The sequence below is a fragment of the Ictidomys tridecemlineatus genome, chromosome 5 (genome assembly GCF_052094955.1).
Source record: "Ictidomys tridecemlineatus isolate mIctTri1 chromosome 5, mIctTri1.hap1, whole genome shotgun sequence".
NCBI classification, from domain to species: domain Eukaryota; kingdom Metazoa; phylum Chordata; class Mammalia; order Rodentia; family Sciuridae; genus Ictidomys; species Ictidomys tridecemlineatus.
Window position 1 is genome coordinate 78,467,304 of NC_135481.1, and position 15,864 is coordinate 78,483,167.

The 15,864-nt window shown below is 36.3% G+C and overlaps 1 protein-coding gene and 1 long non-coding RNA gene across 5 annotated transcripts in view; one reads left to right on the plus strand and one right to left on the minus strand.

The window, feature by feature from the left end:
* Positions 1 to 396: 396 nt before the first annotated feature.
* The window catches only part of LOC144377842 (uncharacterized), a 162,444-nt gene continuing 146,976 nt past the window's right edge, over positions 397 to 15,864 (minus strand). For 2 of the 3 annotated variants that reach the window (XM_078050213.1, XM_078050214.1), the window contains exon 4: positions 397 to 810. In XM_078050213.1, coding sequence (XP_077906339.1) covers positions 483 to 810 — 328 coding nt within the window. In that variant the 3' untranslated portion in view covers positions 397 to 482. The remainder of the gene's footprint in view (positions 811 to 15,864) is intronic. The other variant, XR_013439027.1, reaches the window with a different exon arrangement.
* LOC120886162 (uncharacterized) lies at positions 764 to 7,750 on the plus strand. 2 transcript variants are annotated; one of them, XR_013439028.1, is made up of 4 exons: positions 764 to 5,085; positions 5,941 to 6,135; positions 6,606 to 6,657; positions 7,003 to 7,750. It is a non-coding gene; the product is annotated as an uncharacterized LOC120886162 (long non-coding RNA). The 2 variants fall into 2 exon arrangements; XR_005728905.2 differs by having other exon boundaries at positions 764 to 6,135.

The following is a 15,864-nucleotide window of genomic DNA, read 5'->3' on the forward strand; positions in this document are numbered from 1 at the left end:
CAACTCCTTCCCCACATTCTGAATAAAACACAAAACTTTTTCAGAAAAACTCAGAATATATCTTAGTCTTTGTCACCAAACTCTGAGCTCCATCCTTTATAGGGATTCAAATTGCTTTTCTTTGACCTCTACTTCACACAATGGGCTTTCGTGTAAGTGAGATGGGGTTCCAGCTCTAAGCTAAAAGTGTCCATCTTTAAAACTTGGTATCATCTGTCCTGGGAAGCAGTTAGGGGAGGGGAATTGAGTAGGATAAGCCCGGCCCAGTTGTTGCAGCAGAAGAGTTATTCCAATTACCTAGGGTTTGGTTGCATTTGCCCCAGATTTCTGTGAGCTCAGTTCTGAATCCTGGGTGAGAATGGATGGTGCATAAAACCCAGAAGATCCATCTTTTCTTCAAAATAATTTTTTTATTTGTTCTTTTAGCTATACATGACAGTAGAATGTATTTTGACATATACTTGGATTATAACTTCCCATTCTTATGGTTGTACATGTTGTGAAGTTACACTAGTCGTGTATTCATATATGAACCCAAGCCTCTTTGAAGAGCTAGCCATTATTGATTTGCCAACATCTAATGCAAAGTGTAAATGTAAATGCAAAGGCATTCTTCTCCACTGTTTCACAAACCACTGAGAAATGTTGGCCTGTGTGTGTTCCAGAATTTTGGTGGCAGTGTCCAACAGAAGGGCAGATGTCCTGGTGCTTGTGCAGGAGGCAGCAGCTCTCAGAGAGGCATAAATCTGGGGGTATTCAGAGTGTGGTGGGACCTTGAAGTATTCCGGTTTACAGTAGATACGTTTGTACCTGCAGGACACACAATGGCATTCAACAGAGCAAACATAGAAATCAAATCTTTTACAATCATAACCAAGAATTTTGAGATCCATCCCAAGAAGTGTGTGTGTGTGTGTGTGTGTGTGTGTGTGTGTGTGTGTGTGCGCGCACACATATACCTTTTTGGAGGGCAAATGTCAGAGAGAGCTCCATTTCAGACATCTTGCTTCATTTCCTAAAACCAGTTCTAGTGAGAAAATGATGATTCTTTCCATCATTTGAATAAATGACTCATGGACTCAAAACCTTCCTCTGGTTTCCTTTGAAACTTTAATTTGATTTAGGCATCTCTGCCTCTCACTCCAAAGTTTTTGACTAATAATCATACTTATCTTGTAGGGTTAGTAGGAAGATTAAATAACGTGTTCAGAACTTAATATGTGTCCACATAATATGTATCCAAGCACACAGTAAGCCCATTTCAGTATTAACTCTAATTTGATGGCTGCCTAAATTCACCTTCCAGACAGGCCTCACTTACTGCCTCATGTGCTATGAGAGAGATTTAGGCTTAAATTGTGATTCATCATATATCAACTATATGTGCATGGATAAATTACTTAACTTCTTGGGTATTTTGAATTAATCTTGCAAATATGGCACTGTATACCAGGCATTATGCCAGGTGTTGAAAATTCAGAGGAACAGCTTAAGCATGGCCCCTGCCTACAAAGCACCCCAAATCTGGAATGTGGGGGACAGACAGCTAAATAAGTGACTACAGTTCAGAACTGTATGGACATAAAATGCTCACTTATCTGACTTGAGGTGGACCAATAGTTAGTAGATTAATCAAAAGAGTCAGTGGAGAGTCATACCAATATTATCTATTTGTCTTAAATATTCTATTTCAATTTAAGCAGATTAGGGGTTGCCAGGAGACAGAGGAAGGGAGAGTACAAGGTGTTCTCTGGGGTTATGAAAAAAACTTGCAACTAGAGAGTGGTGGTTGCACAATATCATCAATCATTAAATACCACTGAATTTTATACTTTTTAAAAAATTTATGATTTTACAAGTATATTACACTTTTATATAATTGTGGAGTTTAGTAAATGTCTAATTGTATATTATATGAATTTTATCTCAATAAGAAAATATAAATGTGCATTATTTTGCCAGTCTTTTGATTAGGACTAAGAACTTTAGGTTTTTGTTTAGTTAATTTAAGTTATCTTTCCAGTATAAATCATATCCATAATTTATAGGTTTTTAAAAAATATTTATTTTGTACTTGTAGTTGGAGCCAATACCTTCATTTTATTTATTTTTATGTGTTGCTGGGAATCAAACCCAGGGCCTCGAATGTGCTAGGCATGTGCTCTACTAATGAGCCACAACCTCAGCTCCCATAATATAGTTTTTTGATTGTTTTGACTTCCTTAAATTGGAGGAGAAATGTATTACCTACAAATCTATTTCAAGATAGATAGAATCTGCTTAGATGTTTATAATAATTTTTTCCATTTATGATTTTACTTCTCTTATTTCTTTTTTTTTTTTCTTTTGTGTGGTGCTGGGGATTGAACTCAGGGCCTTGTACATACAAGGCAAGCACTTTACCAACTGAGCTACATCCCCAGCCCATAGCTTTACTTCTTTATATATAACATGACAATTTTTTTAGCACTTCACATTTATATCTTTGGACATAACTTAAATAGAGAACATGGAGCAGATCTGGTGGGGGCGAGAATGAATTCAGCTTGGAATACATTGAATTTGAGTTTTAAAGCAACTGTGGGTTGGCTGAGCATGGTGACACAGGTCTATAATCCCAGCTACTTAGGAGGTTAGGGCGCAAGAATTGTAAGTTCAAAGTCAGTCTGTGCAACTTAATGAGACCTTGTCTCAAAATAAAATAAAAAGAACTAGGGATTCAGCTCAAAGGTAGAATATTTGCCTAGCATGTGTAAGGCTCTGGGTTCGAACCCCAGTACCACAAAAAATAAAATAAAATAAAATAGAAGGGCTGGGGATATTCATTAAGTAGCTAGACAAATAAATCTAAAATTGAATTTCAGAGGTTAAAGTGGCCAAAAATTCATGTAAGGTAAAAAAAAAAAAAAAATGGAAAACATGCAATCAATTTTACCCAGAGGAGGTCTCTGCTGACATTGGTGAAAGTAACTTTAGAAAGAAGGTGACATAGGAGACAGATGGTAGGAGTGGAGGGGTATACGGGCATGAAATAATCATTTGTGGGTAATCAGAGCATTAGGACTTTGAAGATGATAGAGTCAGGGTGTAGCAGTTGGAAGGGGAGCAAGGAATGAGTAAGAACATGTAAATGTTTCAGAGATGCATCAGTACGAAGGCAGAAGTTGCAAATGCAAGCAGGAGAAGGAATAAATGGGGATTAGATAGAGAAACCCAGATTTGTTAGGGACCACTGTTGTGAGGGATAAATGAGTGAGACCACATGGCATGCATGTGCCTTGTTAGTTCCTTCCCTTATCTATCTACTGCCTTGCTGAGAGCCATCCTTTCCCCTATTATGTCTCATTTTGTTCTTATCTACAATCTGCTATGAGTACATTGGCCCGGGCCTTCCTGACTGCACACCTGTAGTTTTAGAAGTCACCCATGTAATTCCAGATGGACATTTAAGTTTAGAAACTAAGACTGGCCTAATGTCTTACCTATACCTTCTTCCCACATATGTCCACAATGCCTACAGTGAGTTTCATTTCACAACTTCTTACTTGAATCCTGATTCTTATTCAGCTGCTCAGCAGAGGCAATAGGCTCCTTGTTATACCTGAGTTGTCTCATGTGCTCACTCAGACTTTCTTAGCTCTCAGTTTCCTTCACTAAGCCAATATGGCATATTCTTGTTCATTGTAGAAAAAAAGTTCTCTTCTCCCCAGAGACTTGTTCCAATAAACATCTTCAATTATTAAAAACAATTATTAATGGCATTAGATACTCTGTTTAGGACTTTCACACAGCATTCAAAAAACAATTAAGTTTCCCTTTATTTAGCTCCATTTGACACATCCTGTTTCCTCATTGCTCACACATAAGCCATTTCTGTCATCATTTAGAACCCCTCCTCACCATTATTGGGAGGAAGTAGTGATTGTTTTTTAGTATTCTGGTATATTTCTTTCCAGTGCTTTAGAAAAACATAGTTGAAAACATACTGTACTTTTTTCACTTGCTATTTTAATGTAAGCATTTTCCTGTTAAAGTTATTAACTGTGATTTTTGATAACTGCCAGATATTCCTTTTCCTACAGGTGTTCCAAGTTTCACTTGGCCATCTTCCCATACTTAGACACATAGGTTTGCATGTGTTTACACATACATTTTTCTTTGCTTTGCTGATTATTCCCTTACACTAGGCTTCTGGAAGTGGGACTGTGATGGCAAATATTTTAAAAAGCATAAGAAAGCTAGTTTCAATTTAAGAATTGGAGATGATGTTGTTTTCTCACCAACAGAGTACTAATTTTTCAGGTTCAATTGAGCTTTCACACACACACACAAAGAACGGCTAGTGCTGAGGATGTAGTTCAGTGGTACAGCCTTTGCCTAGCATGGATGAGTCTCAAGTTCAATTCCCAGTACTGTATAAAAAAAAAAAAAGAAAGAAAAAAAGAATGGCTTTATGAGTCTCTCTTTTTACATTTTTATAAGTAGTATTAGCTTCTTCATCTTAAAAATATTAACCCTGCAATTGTTTATAGTGTTATATACTCTTTTAAGAGAACTACATAGATCTGGTCACTGCATAGAAGTTCACAGTCCAAGGAAGATGTGCTGATGATGCGGCATGCATGTTGAAGATTCACTGAGTGCAAATTATTACCCCAGGGATGGACCTCTGAAGAATCGAGGTAAAGGGCTGGGGATGTGGCTCAAGTGGTAGTGCGCTCGCCTGGCATGCGTGCAGCCCGGGTTCGATCCTCAGCACCACATACCAACAAAGATGTTGTGTCCGCCAAGAACTAAAAAATAAATATTAAAAAATTCTCTCTCTCTCTCTCTCCTCTCTCACTCTCTCTTTAAAAATAATGTTATTAAAAAAAAAAAAAAGAATCGAGGTAAAGAGTCGAGATAATTTAGAGGATCAGCCTGAGGGAGGGGAAGAGATCAGAGGGGACCAGCTGGGACATCCAACCTTCACCTGGGCCAAATGTAAAGAATGAATGTGTGGTGTGCCCATTCCTTCTGAAAGTCTCTGTTGTAATCGATTCCCTCCTCTTTTCCAGAGCATAACAAGTGGCAATTCTCAGAAAGGTACTGTAACTACCACACGTTGGGCTCTCTAACTTCCTTCCTCATTTTCCTCTTCACTCACATTTGCCATATTTCTTTTTTGTCCCCCCCAGCCCTGCTTCAGGCCCCAGACTAATCCTGCCCCAAATCAGTGAAGGTGGCTGGCATTGGTTTGAAGAGCTTACAGAAATCTCTTGTGGCTAGTCAGCTTGGAGTTCTGTTTGGAAACCACAGGCCCTAACCATAGCTGTCAGATTTCAGACACCAGGTGCTGCCCATTTGTCACTTAGCACTGCTAGGTACTGTGCTTCTGTGGCTGTCTCCTCCACTCACTCTGTGTTGCAGCTGTCTCATAAGGGCCTGCCTTCCCTGACATCACTAAAGAGACCATCTATATTCCAGGGACAAACCCATCCCTGTCTGCCACACTCCCATTGAAGATAAAAATAACATTAACAACAAAAAAATATTTAATTTACTATTATTCATTTAACCATTGGACTTTCCATTCCTGGACATGACACAAGGCACACTATAGCTTATTCCTTAAAAAGATCTGATGATAACTGTAAACAAATATATTGGGCATATTATCATTGGCATAAAAACTAATATCCAGTCTACCCAGTACAAGCTTAGGAGAGAGGGAAAAGCAGAACACCTTCCTTTGTTACCACTCCTGTTCCAGGTCCAGGAACAGTACTAAAGCCACAAGGAAGGAGGTTGGCAGAAACCAAGGCATTGTCATAAGAAAGTTTTAAGTAGAGACCCTAACTTTATCCTTTGGCAGAATCTCTTCCTGTGCAGAATCTGGCCCATTTGTATAGTGTTCTTGTCCTTCCTGAGTCTGATCTGTATCTGTTTTATGTTTTCCAGCCACCAGAGGATTAAAGTAAATTTGGAAGAATTCTAAATAATTTCCCTCCACCCCCCACGTTAGCTTCATGTTAATATGAACCTATGATGTTGAAAAGAAGTTTTTTTTTTATTATCTGAGGACAGCAGTCATCCATACTCTCTTACCACTGACTACCTGTGAATTAATTATCATCAAATATTCATCTGCCCAGGGTGAGTTACAAGTTTTGCTAGGTGTTTGGTGAATAATACAAATGCAGTTTATTTCCTTGTTTGATCTCTCATCTTGAGGTAATCAGCTAGAGAAGTAAAAATTATGATTTGGTACTTAAATTTTTGTTGTTGTTTGTTTGTACTGTCTCTGTCCCATCTATATTAGATTTAAACTGCTTTTTAAATTTATTTTACCTTTCATATTTCCTCTGATAGAATAATATAATCATATTCTCTACCCATTTATCCACTGGGGATATTGGTAGTGTTTATCTATATGTTTGGAGATGATAACTATTTTCTGTTTATGGTGAACTTTTTTTGTTTTAATTGTTAATTTTTTATTGCTTAGACTTTAAATGTTATATATCTATATTTTATTATTTAATTTTATTTCTTATTTCTCCTTTTGCTCTAATTGTAGAAATTATCACTTTAAAGTGGGACTAAAAGCTGTATTCTTCCTTTAGGGTTCCATTTCCCATCACTCTGACATTCTCTGGACTCCAAAGCTCATGCCTGGTAATTCTTTTTTTAGTTGTAGTTGAACACAATATCTTTATTTATTTATTTTTATGTGGTGCTGAGGATCAAACCCAGCGCCTCGCATGTGCTAGGCAAGCACTCTCCCACTGAGCCCCAGCCCCAGTCCCCCGGTACTTCTTCCCTATCATTCTTCCTTAACAGAAGGTTGAATACTTGTTATGACTAAAGTTGTGCAGTTTATTGTTCATCTGTTTATCCTATATTCAGAACAATTTTCTTTTTTCTGTTGTTCAAGAGGCATATGACTTAACATCATTCACACCTAGTTTCACTCTCTTTTATTCATTCACTCACAAATTCACATGTTTTCATTTACTATAGGTGGCCACAGACTCAATGATGACCCTCAATGATCCCTGCTTCTTGATGTTCACACTTTGAGTGTGGACAAGTCTAATGACCTGCTTCTAACCAACATTATGGTAAAAATGATGGGGTGTCTTTTCTGTAATTGTGTTACATAATATAAGGCTCTGTCTTGCTAGAAGACTTATTTTATATTCCTTGCTGGCTTGATGAAGTAAGCAGCCATGTTGGGAAAGCCCACATGATGAAGAAACTGGGGCAGAAGCTTGGATTCTTAGTCCTAGAGCCATAAAGAAATAATTCTGTCAAGAACATAAGTGGACTTGGAAGGGGTACCTTCCTCAGTCAAGACTGAATGAGAATACAAACCAGGAGACACTTGATTGCAACCTGTGATTCCCTGAGTGGAGGACCTGTCTAATTCATTCCCTGACGTACAAAAGCTATGAAATAAAAAATGGTTGTTGTTTTAAGCCAGTAAGGGTGTGGTAATTTTTTTATGAAGAAATAGAAAACAAATACACTGTGCTACACTAAATACTATATGTGCATAGTCTCAGTGCTTAAAAATAATATCCCAAATCTGATACTTACTAATATCCCCATTGTACATATGAAGAAACTAAGGCTCAGGAATTGAACTCTTGAACATTCTGTTCTTTACCACGGATCATGACATGTTTTATTTTAATATTTTTTGTTATTTCATGGTTTCAAATTTACAACTGGTTTAAAATATATCTTCTGTAACACAACTAATACATTTAGGAAAAATCTTACTTGGCACACCTTGCACACAAGGTAAATGCTTTTATAAATTCAATATTGTAAGGAACTGTCCTGTTTTTTACTATATTTTTTTACTATATACCTCCTAGAAGTATTAGATATATGAATAGAGTTTCTCTTTTATATTAAAAGTGATAGACACGGGGGCTGGGGATATAGATGAGTTAATAGAGTGCTTGCCTCGCATGCACAAGACCCTGGTTCAATCCTCTCCACTCCCCACCTCCCCCCAAAAAGTGATAGACATGAGAAGGATCATGGGCCTCATATGCATGGGAATTTATCTGGAATAAGGGCCTTCAGGTAAACACCAGAACGTGCAGGAGCTTGGATTGTGTCTTTAACTTTTCTATAAAACTAAAACATTTCATCTATGTTCTAACTTTTTGTTTCTGATTAGGTATAGACATTTCATCTATGTTCTAACTTTTCGTTTCTAAGTAAGAATAGGGAAAGATTAGGAAGTGGAAAGATTTAAACACTATTTTTTTTTACAACTAAAATCCTCTTTGGTTTAGTGTTCTGAGGAATGAAGGTGGAATTGTGACCCCAGTATCATGTCTTATAATGAGAGTCCTTTCTATTCTGCATTTATCAGATGTTAATTATTCATACTGCATGATTGAAGATTTTGGAGTCAGAGATTCACCTGCAATATTTGGAATACCAGTGGAGGTCTACATCAACACAGAATTTATACAGCAGCTGGTGCTAGTCAAAGCTAATGATGGAATTTCAGTTTAATAAAAAGACCCCCAACTGAGCACACCATCTTGAAAAAAGTATACTTATCAAACAGCTTTCAATCAGTTCAAGAGAGACACCTTAATTGGGAAGAGGAAGAATTGCAGAGCAGTTTGTCATCGTGCCAATTCCAGATCAATAACTGCAAGTCTGTTCTTTGATAGACATAGCTTTTGCTTTATATTAAGTAACCACGTCTACATCCTCTCCATTTGGATAAGGAGATTTTTGTTTCATTTTATAATGTGTAATGATATCCTCTTTTAATTTACCTCTGTGGCATCACAATAAACATGATCAAAATTTAAGCATGTAATTATAAAGGTCAATATTATTTTTCATTCTTTAAATTTTCTGCTTCTTGTAATTGGAAAGCAGTACTTATAAAAATTTTATATTTTAAAAGAATTGTTGAAATAAAACTATATGAAAAAATTAAATTATGCCATTCCACTATAATAAGAAACAATGATAATGTAATCTGTATAAGAGTCTTTTGAGGAAGACTGTGCAGAATAATCTACTATCAGGAAACAAAGAGTAAAGGGTTTACTTCTGGCAAGAAGAATCTGGAAATCTAAAGGAGAATATGATGCAAGTCTTAGTTTCCTTATTTTTCAGAAGATAGTCCTTCAACCTATTTACAGACTGCTGGTCTTAATGATGCATTATGGGGCACCATGGTTAGGCTGAACAGGTGGAGGGAGCAGTGGGGGCAGCAAGGGTAGTGAATCAGGAACCCAATATGAATATTAGGACCAAAGCCTGAGAGGAAGGTTTCTGTAGTTCCTTTTCTCATTTCCACTGAGGAATATATTTTCTCCTTCTCCTCCCCCTCCCTCCCTCCTTCTTTCCTTTCCTCCCTGTTATCTATTTAGATAGATATAAATATTGACCTATTCATATTCTAGGTAAGATTTCTTTTTGAAAAAACAGGATTCTACTGCTAAAATATGGTTTGAAAATCACTGGACTAGATAGTTCTAAATCCTCTTCCTTCCATGTTTTGTTTGTCAAGATCCAGGTAAATATAGAAAGGGAGATTGAAATCTTTTTGAAATATACAGCAAATGTTTACCTTGTTGAACTGTAGTTCTGCTAAGGGGCAAAGCTATGAGTTAAATGGTATCTTGCATTCCCTTTAAAATATATGAGATGATGATTAGTAGCTCAATTTTTTTTCAGAGTAACTGTATAGAACAATCACCCTCACTTAAGCATTTAATCTATTAAATGATGTCTGGGCAAATGGACAGAACTACAGTCTGATTTCAAAAATCGAAGCTTCCTCATATTTATAAAATCATATATGGTTAGAGCTGGTGTAATACTTGAGTTTTTTTTTCATTTTATATATTTACTCATTCATTAAATCAATTAACTTGTATTGAATGTGAGTTTGTACCAGTTGCCATGCTAGGTCTTAGGTCTACAGTATATTGTTCCTATCCATATAGAGATTATGCTTCAGTGGGAGAGACAAGCAATCAGACAAATAATCATACACATACAATTACAGATTTTTAAGTGCTATTAAGCAAAAGAATAGGGCTTTCTGAGATCATATGTGAGATTATGAGAAGATGGGTTGTAGAAAACAAAATGACTTGCCCCAAGTCATTGAGTGTGTACTGCTGGACTGGCACTAGACGGAGTCAAATGTTCTTGCTGCATCAACAGTGAGGCCTTAGAGGTTTAGATCATTAGTAAAACAAAGTGATGGGAATCTGAAATCTGAATTTGAGATTATTTTCTCTGACAAAACTGAAGAGTAGGGATAAGTGGATCTGGCTGACACAGAGCCATATTCTTTAAAGATTCAACAATACACAGCCACATTAGTATCCTTTCACAAAAGGGAAGCTTTCCCTATATGGATGCCATCATCTGGGAAGCACCTGCCATCAGGTGGTAAAGTTTAAGTCCTCCCTAGTGTGTGACAGTATAAGTGATGGACCTCTTTCAATTTTGCCTAAATTATAGTCAAGTAACATTAGTTTGTAATGTTTCCTTTGTTCTTATACACACAGATTTGCATTTTTATCATATTCAGAAATTATGTATATACACTATATATAAATCTTTGCATTAACAAATGAATGGGATTATAGCATACATGTTGGGGTGTTTTTTTTTGTATAGACTATTTTTTCTTCTCACCTTTTGGTAAAACTCCTCCTTTCCCATCTCTTTTCCTGTTCCTTCCACCCCCATCATAACCTATGCTATCAAACTAGCCTCTATTTTTGCATATTTTATCCATGTACTTATATATCCTTATCTATGACTATATGTCTATGGATATAGTGTGGATTTGTATACCTATATATGTATATACATTGCTATGCATAGGGTTTTAGGAAAACAAGATCATATTATATACCCTTTTCTACATTTTAAATTTTCAATAGAAAATATCTCAGAAGAATCCCCCCAAGTTAACAGTATAGTTCTACTTCATTTTCTACCTACTTATATGCTGTGCATGTACTGAGATCTACTTTGTTTTCAGTTTTCTGATATGTTGGGATTAACCTAGGCTATGCGTCCCTGTGTTCTAGGGTTTTTATTTTTATAAGTAGTTTTCCAAAGGTATGAATTCTAAGTCAAAGTTATATGAACACTTAATTTCAATAAATGTTGCCAGATTGTTTTCCAAAAGTGATTATAACAATTCTCATTCTCAACAAGAGCACCATTTCCCCCCTGCAGTCATACCAAAATGGATGTTATCACTCTTTTATTTTTGCCAAACTGAGGATAATAAACCTTTTTGTTACTGTATTACCTATATTTCCCTAAATACTAGTGAATTTAAATGTCTTTTTGTAAATTTGTAGACCATCTGGTTATGCTCCTCTATGAATTGTATTTTCTTGTATGCATCTTAAGATAGCTAAATATACACATATTTTCTTTTTTAGCTTCTAGGTTTACTGTCTTAAGTATTGGAGATTCTCCCATACATGTACATTTTTGAAGAATGTCTATTCTTTTTTCTTTTTGGTGCTAGGGAGTGAACTCAGGGCCTTGCATGTGCTATGTATGTGCTCTACTACTAAGCTACTCTCAGTTCAATTTTTTTTATCTATATAAGTTTTTAATCCTCTTGAAATTATTTTTATATATGAATTCAACTTGCTCCTTTTATACCATTTAAAAACATTTTACCTTTCCCCATTGATTTGGATTATTATCTTTATTTTTGGAATTTATTTCTGGGTTCTACATCCAGTTCCACTGATTTGTTTGTCTATTCCTCTGCAAACACATGAGTTTTTTAGAGTCTTTACTATATCTTCCGATGGACACATAGAATAAGTAAGAAATAAATTTGGGTTGTGTTAAGTCACAGAGATTGTGAGGATATTTGTTATGGGAGTATCACCTAGCTCATACCCACACATAAGACTGTTGTGAGGTTTAAGTCAGAAAATGCACATAAAAACATGTATCCAAAGTCAGGAACCAAATATAGATCAATAAATATTATGCCAAATCATAAAGCTTTTCCCTCCCAACTCTTCTTTTTTAAGTTCTACCTAAAATTCATATTTTCAGGAATTTCTTTAGGTAAACTTTAAGGTAAATAAGCAAAAACAGAAGTTGTACATATTTCTCCTGGATAGAAGCTTTAGGAACCATATGGGATTTGCTATGTCTTCTTTTCCTACTTTAGTGATGGCAGATGTACTTGGTGAAATGAAACTTCTTTTGGCTTAAACTTTTGAGTGACAATAATAAATACAGATATCCTGGTGACCATGTTGGACACAGAATGAGTGAGAAATAAACTTGTGTTGTGTAAGTCACAGAGATTATTAGAATACAATTATTTCAAATCACAACACTAGTGAAGCTACTCTCATGTCTTGAGACAGCAGTACCTTCTGGTTGTATGGTTTCATTTTTATTGTTAAGATACATATGTAGAAGAAACATGTGCCCTGCTTGATCATCATTGCTCATACTGTAGTTAAAAGTTAGTGCTAATGCCTGTAAAAATGCAAATAATTTTACCTTGATGATAGTGCATTAATACAAGGAAAAAAATTTACAACACATCTGAAGATGATGATTTTTATCAGGGATTATAAATTGGTAGCCCATGGGCCAAACCTGGGCCATAGATGTGTTTCCATCACAGTGTTTTAAAAATCAAGGAAACTTCCTCTCCCCTCTTCTCCCCGCCCCCCGACACCTGCCCAGCTTTATTACCCCCCACTCCCCAACCCAACACACTTCTGACTTCTCTTGAAAACCCTAGAATATCTTACAACTCTAAAATCACATTTCTGTATCATCAAAATCTCTGGAGCTGAGTAACTGTATGGAGGAGTTCACCAGACTCTTCTATCTCTTGTTTACACCCAGTCTCCTCACCTATTTGCATTTCCTACTTGTCCAAGTATGCATAGGAATTTATGACTCCTGGGCATTTGTAGTGAATAAAAATTTAACTATTTCTTCAGCAGTAGGGTGTACTGAGCTCTAGATATACAAAAGATGAAACATGAATGGAAAGAAGAGTGGGGTACTGATACCTAAATCACGTGTTATCTTTCTGATAAAATCAATTAGTGGAGGAAAAGACAAGTTTTATTCCTGCCTAAAAGAATTAACAGATCTTTGATATCTCAGAAATAATTTTCTTCATCAAATCAGTTCTAAACCACATAGGCTAATTAATTCTCTCAGGCCCCTCATAGGGTGAGAATTCTAGAAGTACTATTAGTCAGAAAATGAACTAACATTTACAAAATCTCTGGTCACCTAGGAAAAATCTTTAAAAAATAAACTAATGAATTGTCATTCAAACCTGCAAGTGGAACCTTCCCATCTCATTCATTTAGGAAGGGGGATCCTAATAGAAAGGGGAGTGAATCAAAAGGTCTAGAATCTAGATTGTTCAGTGTATAATTCCTATGCAATTGCTTGAGCATTATCTAAAACCCTTCACATTCATATCCCTTGAAATCCCTCTTATGTTAATCATATTCATCATTTTGGCTCCATTTTCATTAAAAGAGAAAACATCTTCATGCTACTACCACCTTAGGGTCTGCTAGATGACCCAGATTTCAAAGGCAAAATCCCTCAACACAAATATGGCTCTTGTTAAAGAAACAAACAAAAATGTCTGTACAATATTTTGTAACCTTATCACAGATTACCAGGATACTTTATCACAATTTTACTAAAGTTCTAATTTAAATCAAGCCTTGGGAACCAAGGGAGAGTAATGCATACTGCTCCACAGTAAAAATGGTGTCTTCAGAATTACCTGGAACTGGTGATGGGTTTGGGACTAGGACATACTAGGATTAGTAAGATATCTCTTTCTATTTGCTGAAGTTTTAAAGATCATGAAGAAGTCAAAAAGAGAATTTTTCCACCTGTAGTTTTCAAACACAGACTTCTTAAAAAATTCCCTTGGAAAACTGCATTATCACTGATAAGTTATTAAAATAACTTTTTCTCCAAATATAATAAAAAGCATTTTTCATAGGTCTGTTGTATAACATCAAGTGGAATATACACACAAGAGAAAAGAGCTTCTTTCTATTTTTATCCTTGCTATAGTGAAGGCATGATTTTGTTTTTATTCTGGGTTCATTTCCTTTTTAAAAGTATACTGGAAACCTCTATAAATGAAAGGAATGTGTATAGTATGCAAATTCAAAGTGTGCTGTCCTCATTTACCCAGTGGAATTCAAAATAAGCCCCAACTTGTGAACATATTAAAGCAGATTGAAATGGATATTAGCGGGATTTGTAAGGAGAAGCACTCCAGTCAGTCAAACATGCTATGCACGAGAACTTTGATAATGTTGTTTTACTGATAATTACCTGCCTGCTGTCACCTCAAAGTGGGATTTCATGCAGGTTCCAGTATTTAAATATTATGTTCAGAGCCAAGCCTGCAGACACTTATACCAATCTGGCCATGTCCGTTTTATTTCAAATTATCTGTGTCTTTCTTCCTGAGAAGCAACGCAGTTAACTCCCTTTTAATTGTGTTTGAACTGTGTGGGCAAGAGAACAGCAATACCATGCTCCCTCTTCCCTGGTCTGGAGCAGGTTCTGCCCTCTCTCTCCCAGACACCAGCATTACTGGAAAGAAACACTCCCTGACTAGCATGAATATTCAGCTGACCTCAGAAACAAGTCGCTGGGCAAAGCAAACAACAACCTAAAGGTAGCCTAAGCAAGGACCAACTTATGTGGCCCCCCTGTGCTGCTAGTGCTTGCCGCCTTACAGCACTACAGAGAACTTCCTTTTTTTCTGTCACCGCCCCCCACTCACCCACTTTTTTTTTCTCATACTGAACTCCTAATTAAATTTAACAGTTTCAAGAGTTTAAACTGTATACCTTTTTAATTGTGTCCTACTTTGTATTGGCTGATGCACAAGTCTGAAAATGGATATTACAGCTTTTTATGATATAATATCACCCTAATTGGTGCTTCATAGGCCGTGGCTGAATTCTTTTCAATTAAGCTCTAACATACAGTAACTGTTTCTCTCTGCAAATGCTGGAAAGCCATTCACAAGAGAGGACTGGTACTGCACAATTCCGAAGTACCTTAATGTGTCAAAAATGTTTTGTGAAGAAAGCTACACTGTAAATGCAATCACCTACATTGGTGTTCCCATTGTTAACTGGGAGTGAAAGTATTGCTAATTGTCCTGCGTTTTAGCTGGGTTTTTAAAGCATTATGTAGTAAGTACACCGGAGGGTCAATTTGTGAAGTGAAATACTTAGCATGCAAAGCGTAATACAAGATGCTGTGTAATACTTGACCTCTCAGCATAATAAATGTAGCAGTGAAACGCTGTGCATTCAGTATTCACTGAATAGAGCCTTCGCAGTGGAACAAAACCAGAAAATGTTCTCTTCATTCCTTTTTTTTTTTCACTAAGCGAAAATTATTCTTTATAATGGCCATTGCAGCAATTAGCTGGCATTTGGTAGAATAAATGTGCAGAAATAGCAATTTCTTATTTTAAATGAGATTTTGTATGGAGCCTGCAAATTACTTGAGGTATATGAATAATTGTGCCTTAGCTTTATGCTACAGAATAGGGTGTGGGTGGGTATAAAGATTTCCTATTTGCAGTTAAATGTTTAGACATTTTATTATTTTAATTTCACTCACAGTCTGCCTGGATTGACCCTGCTTTCCCATTGATCATTTTATGTGCGCCTGGAAGCAAGTGTGCAGATGGCGGGAGACTCCCAATTAGTGCACCATGTTTTTCATGAATGTGACATGTAAGTGCAATCAGGTTTCCTTGGAGGCAACGGCAGTGTTTCAAGTTTGGGATCCTAAATCAATACA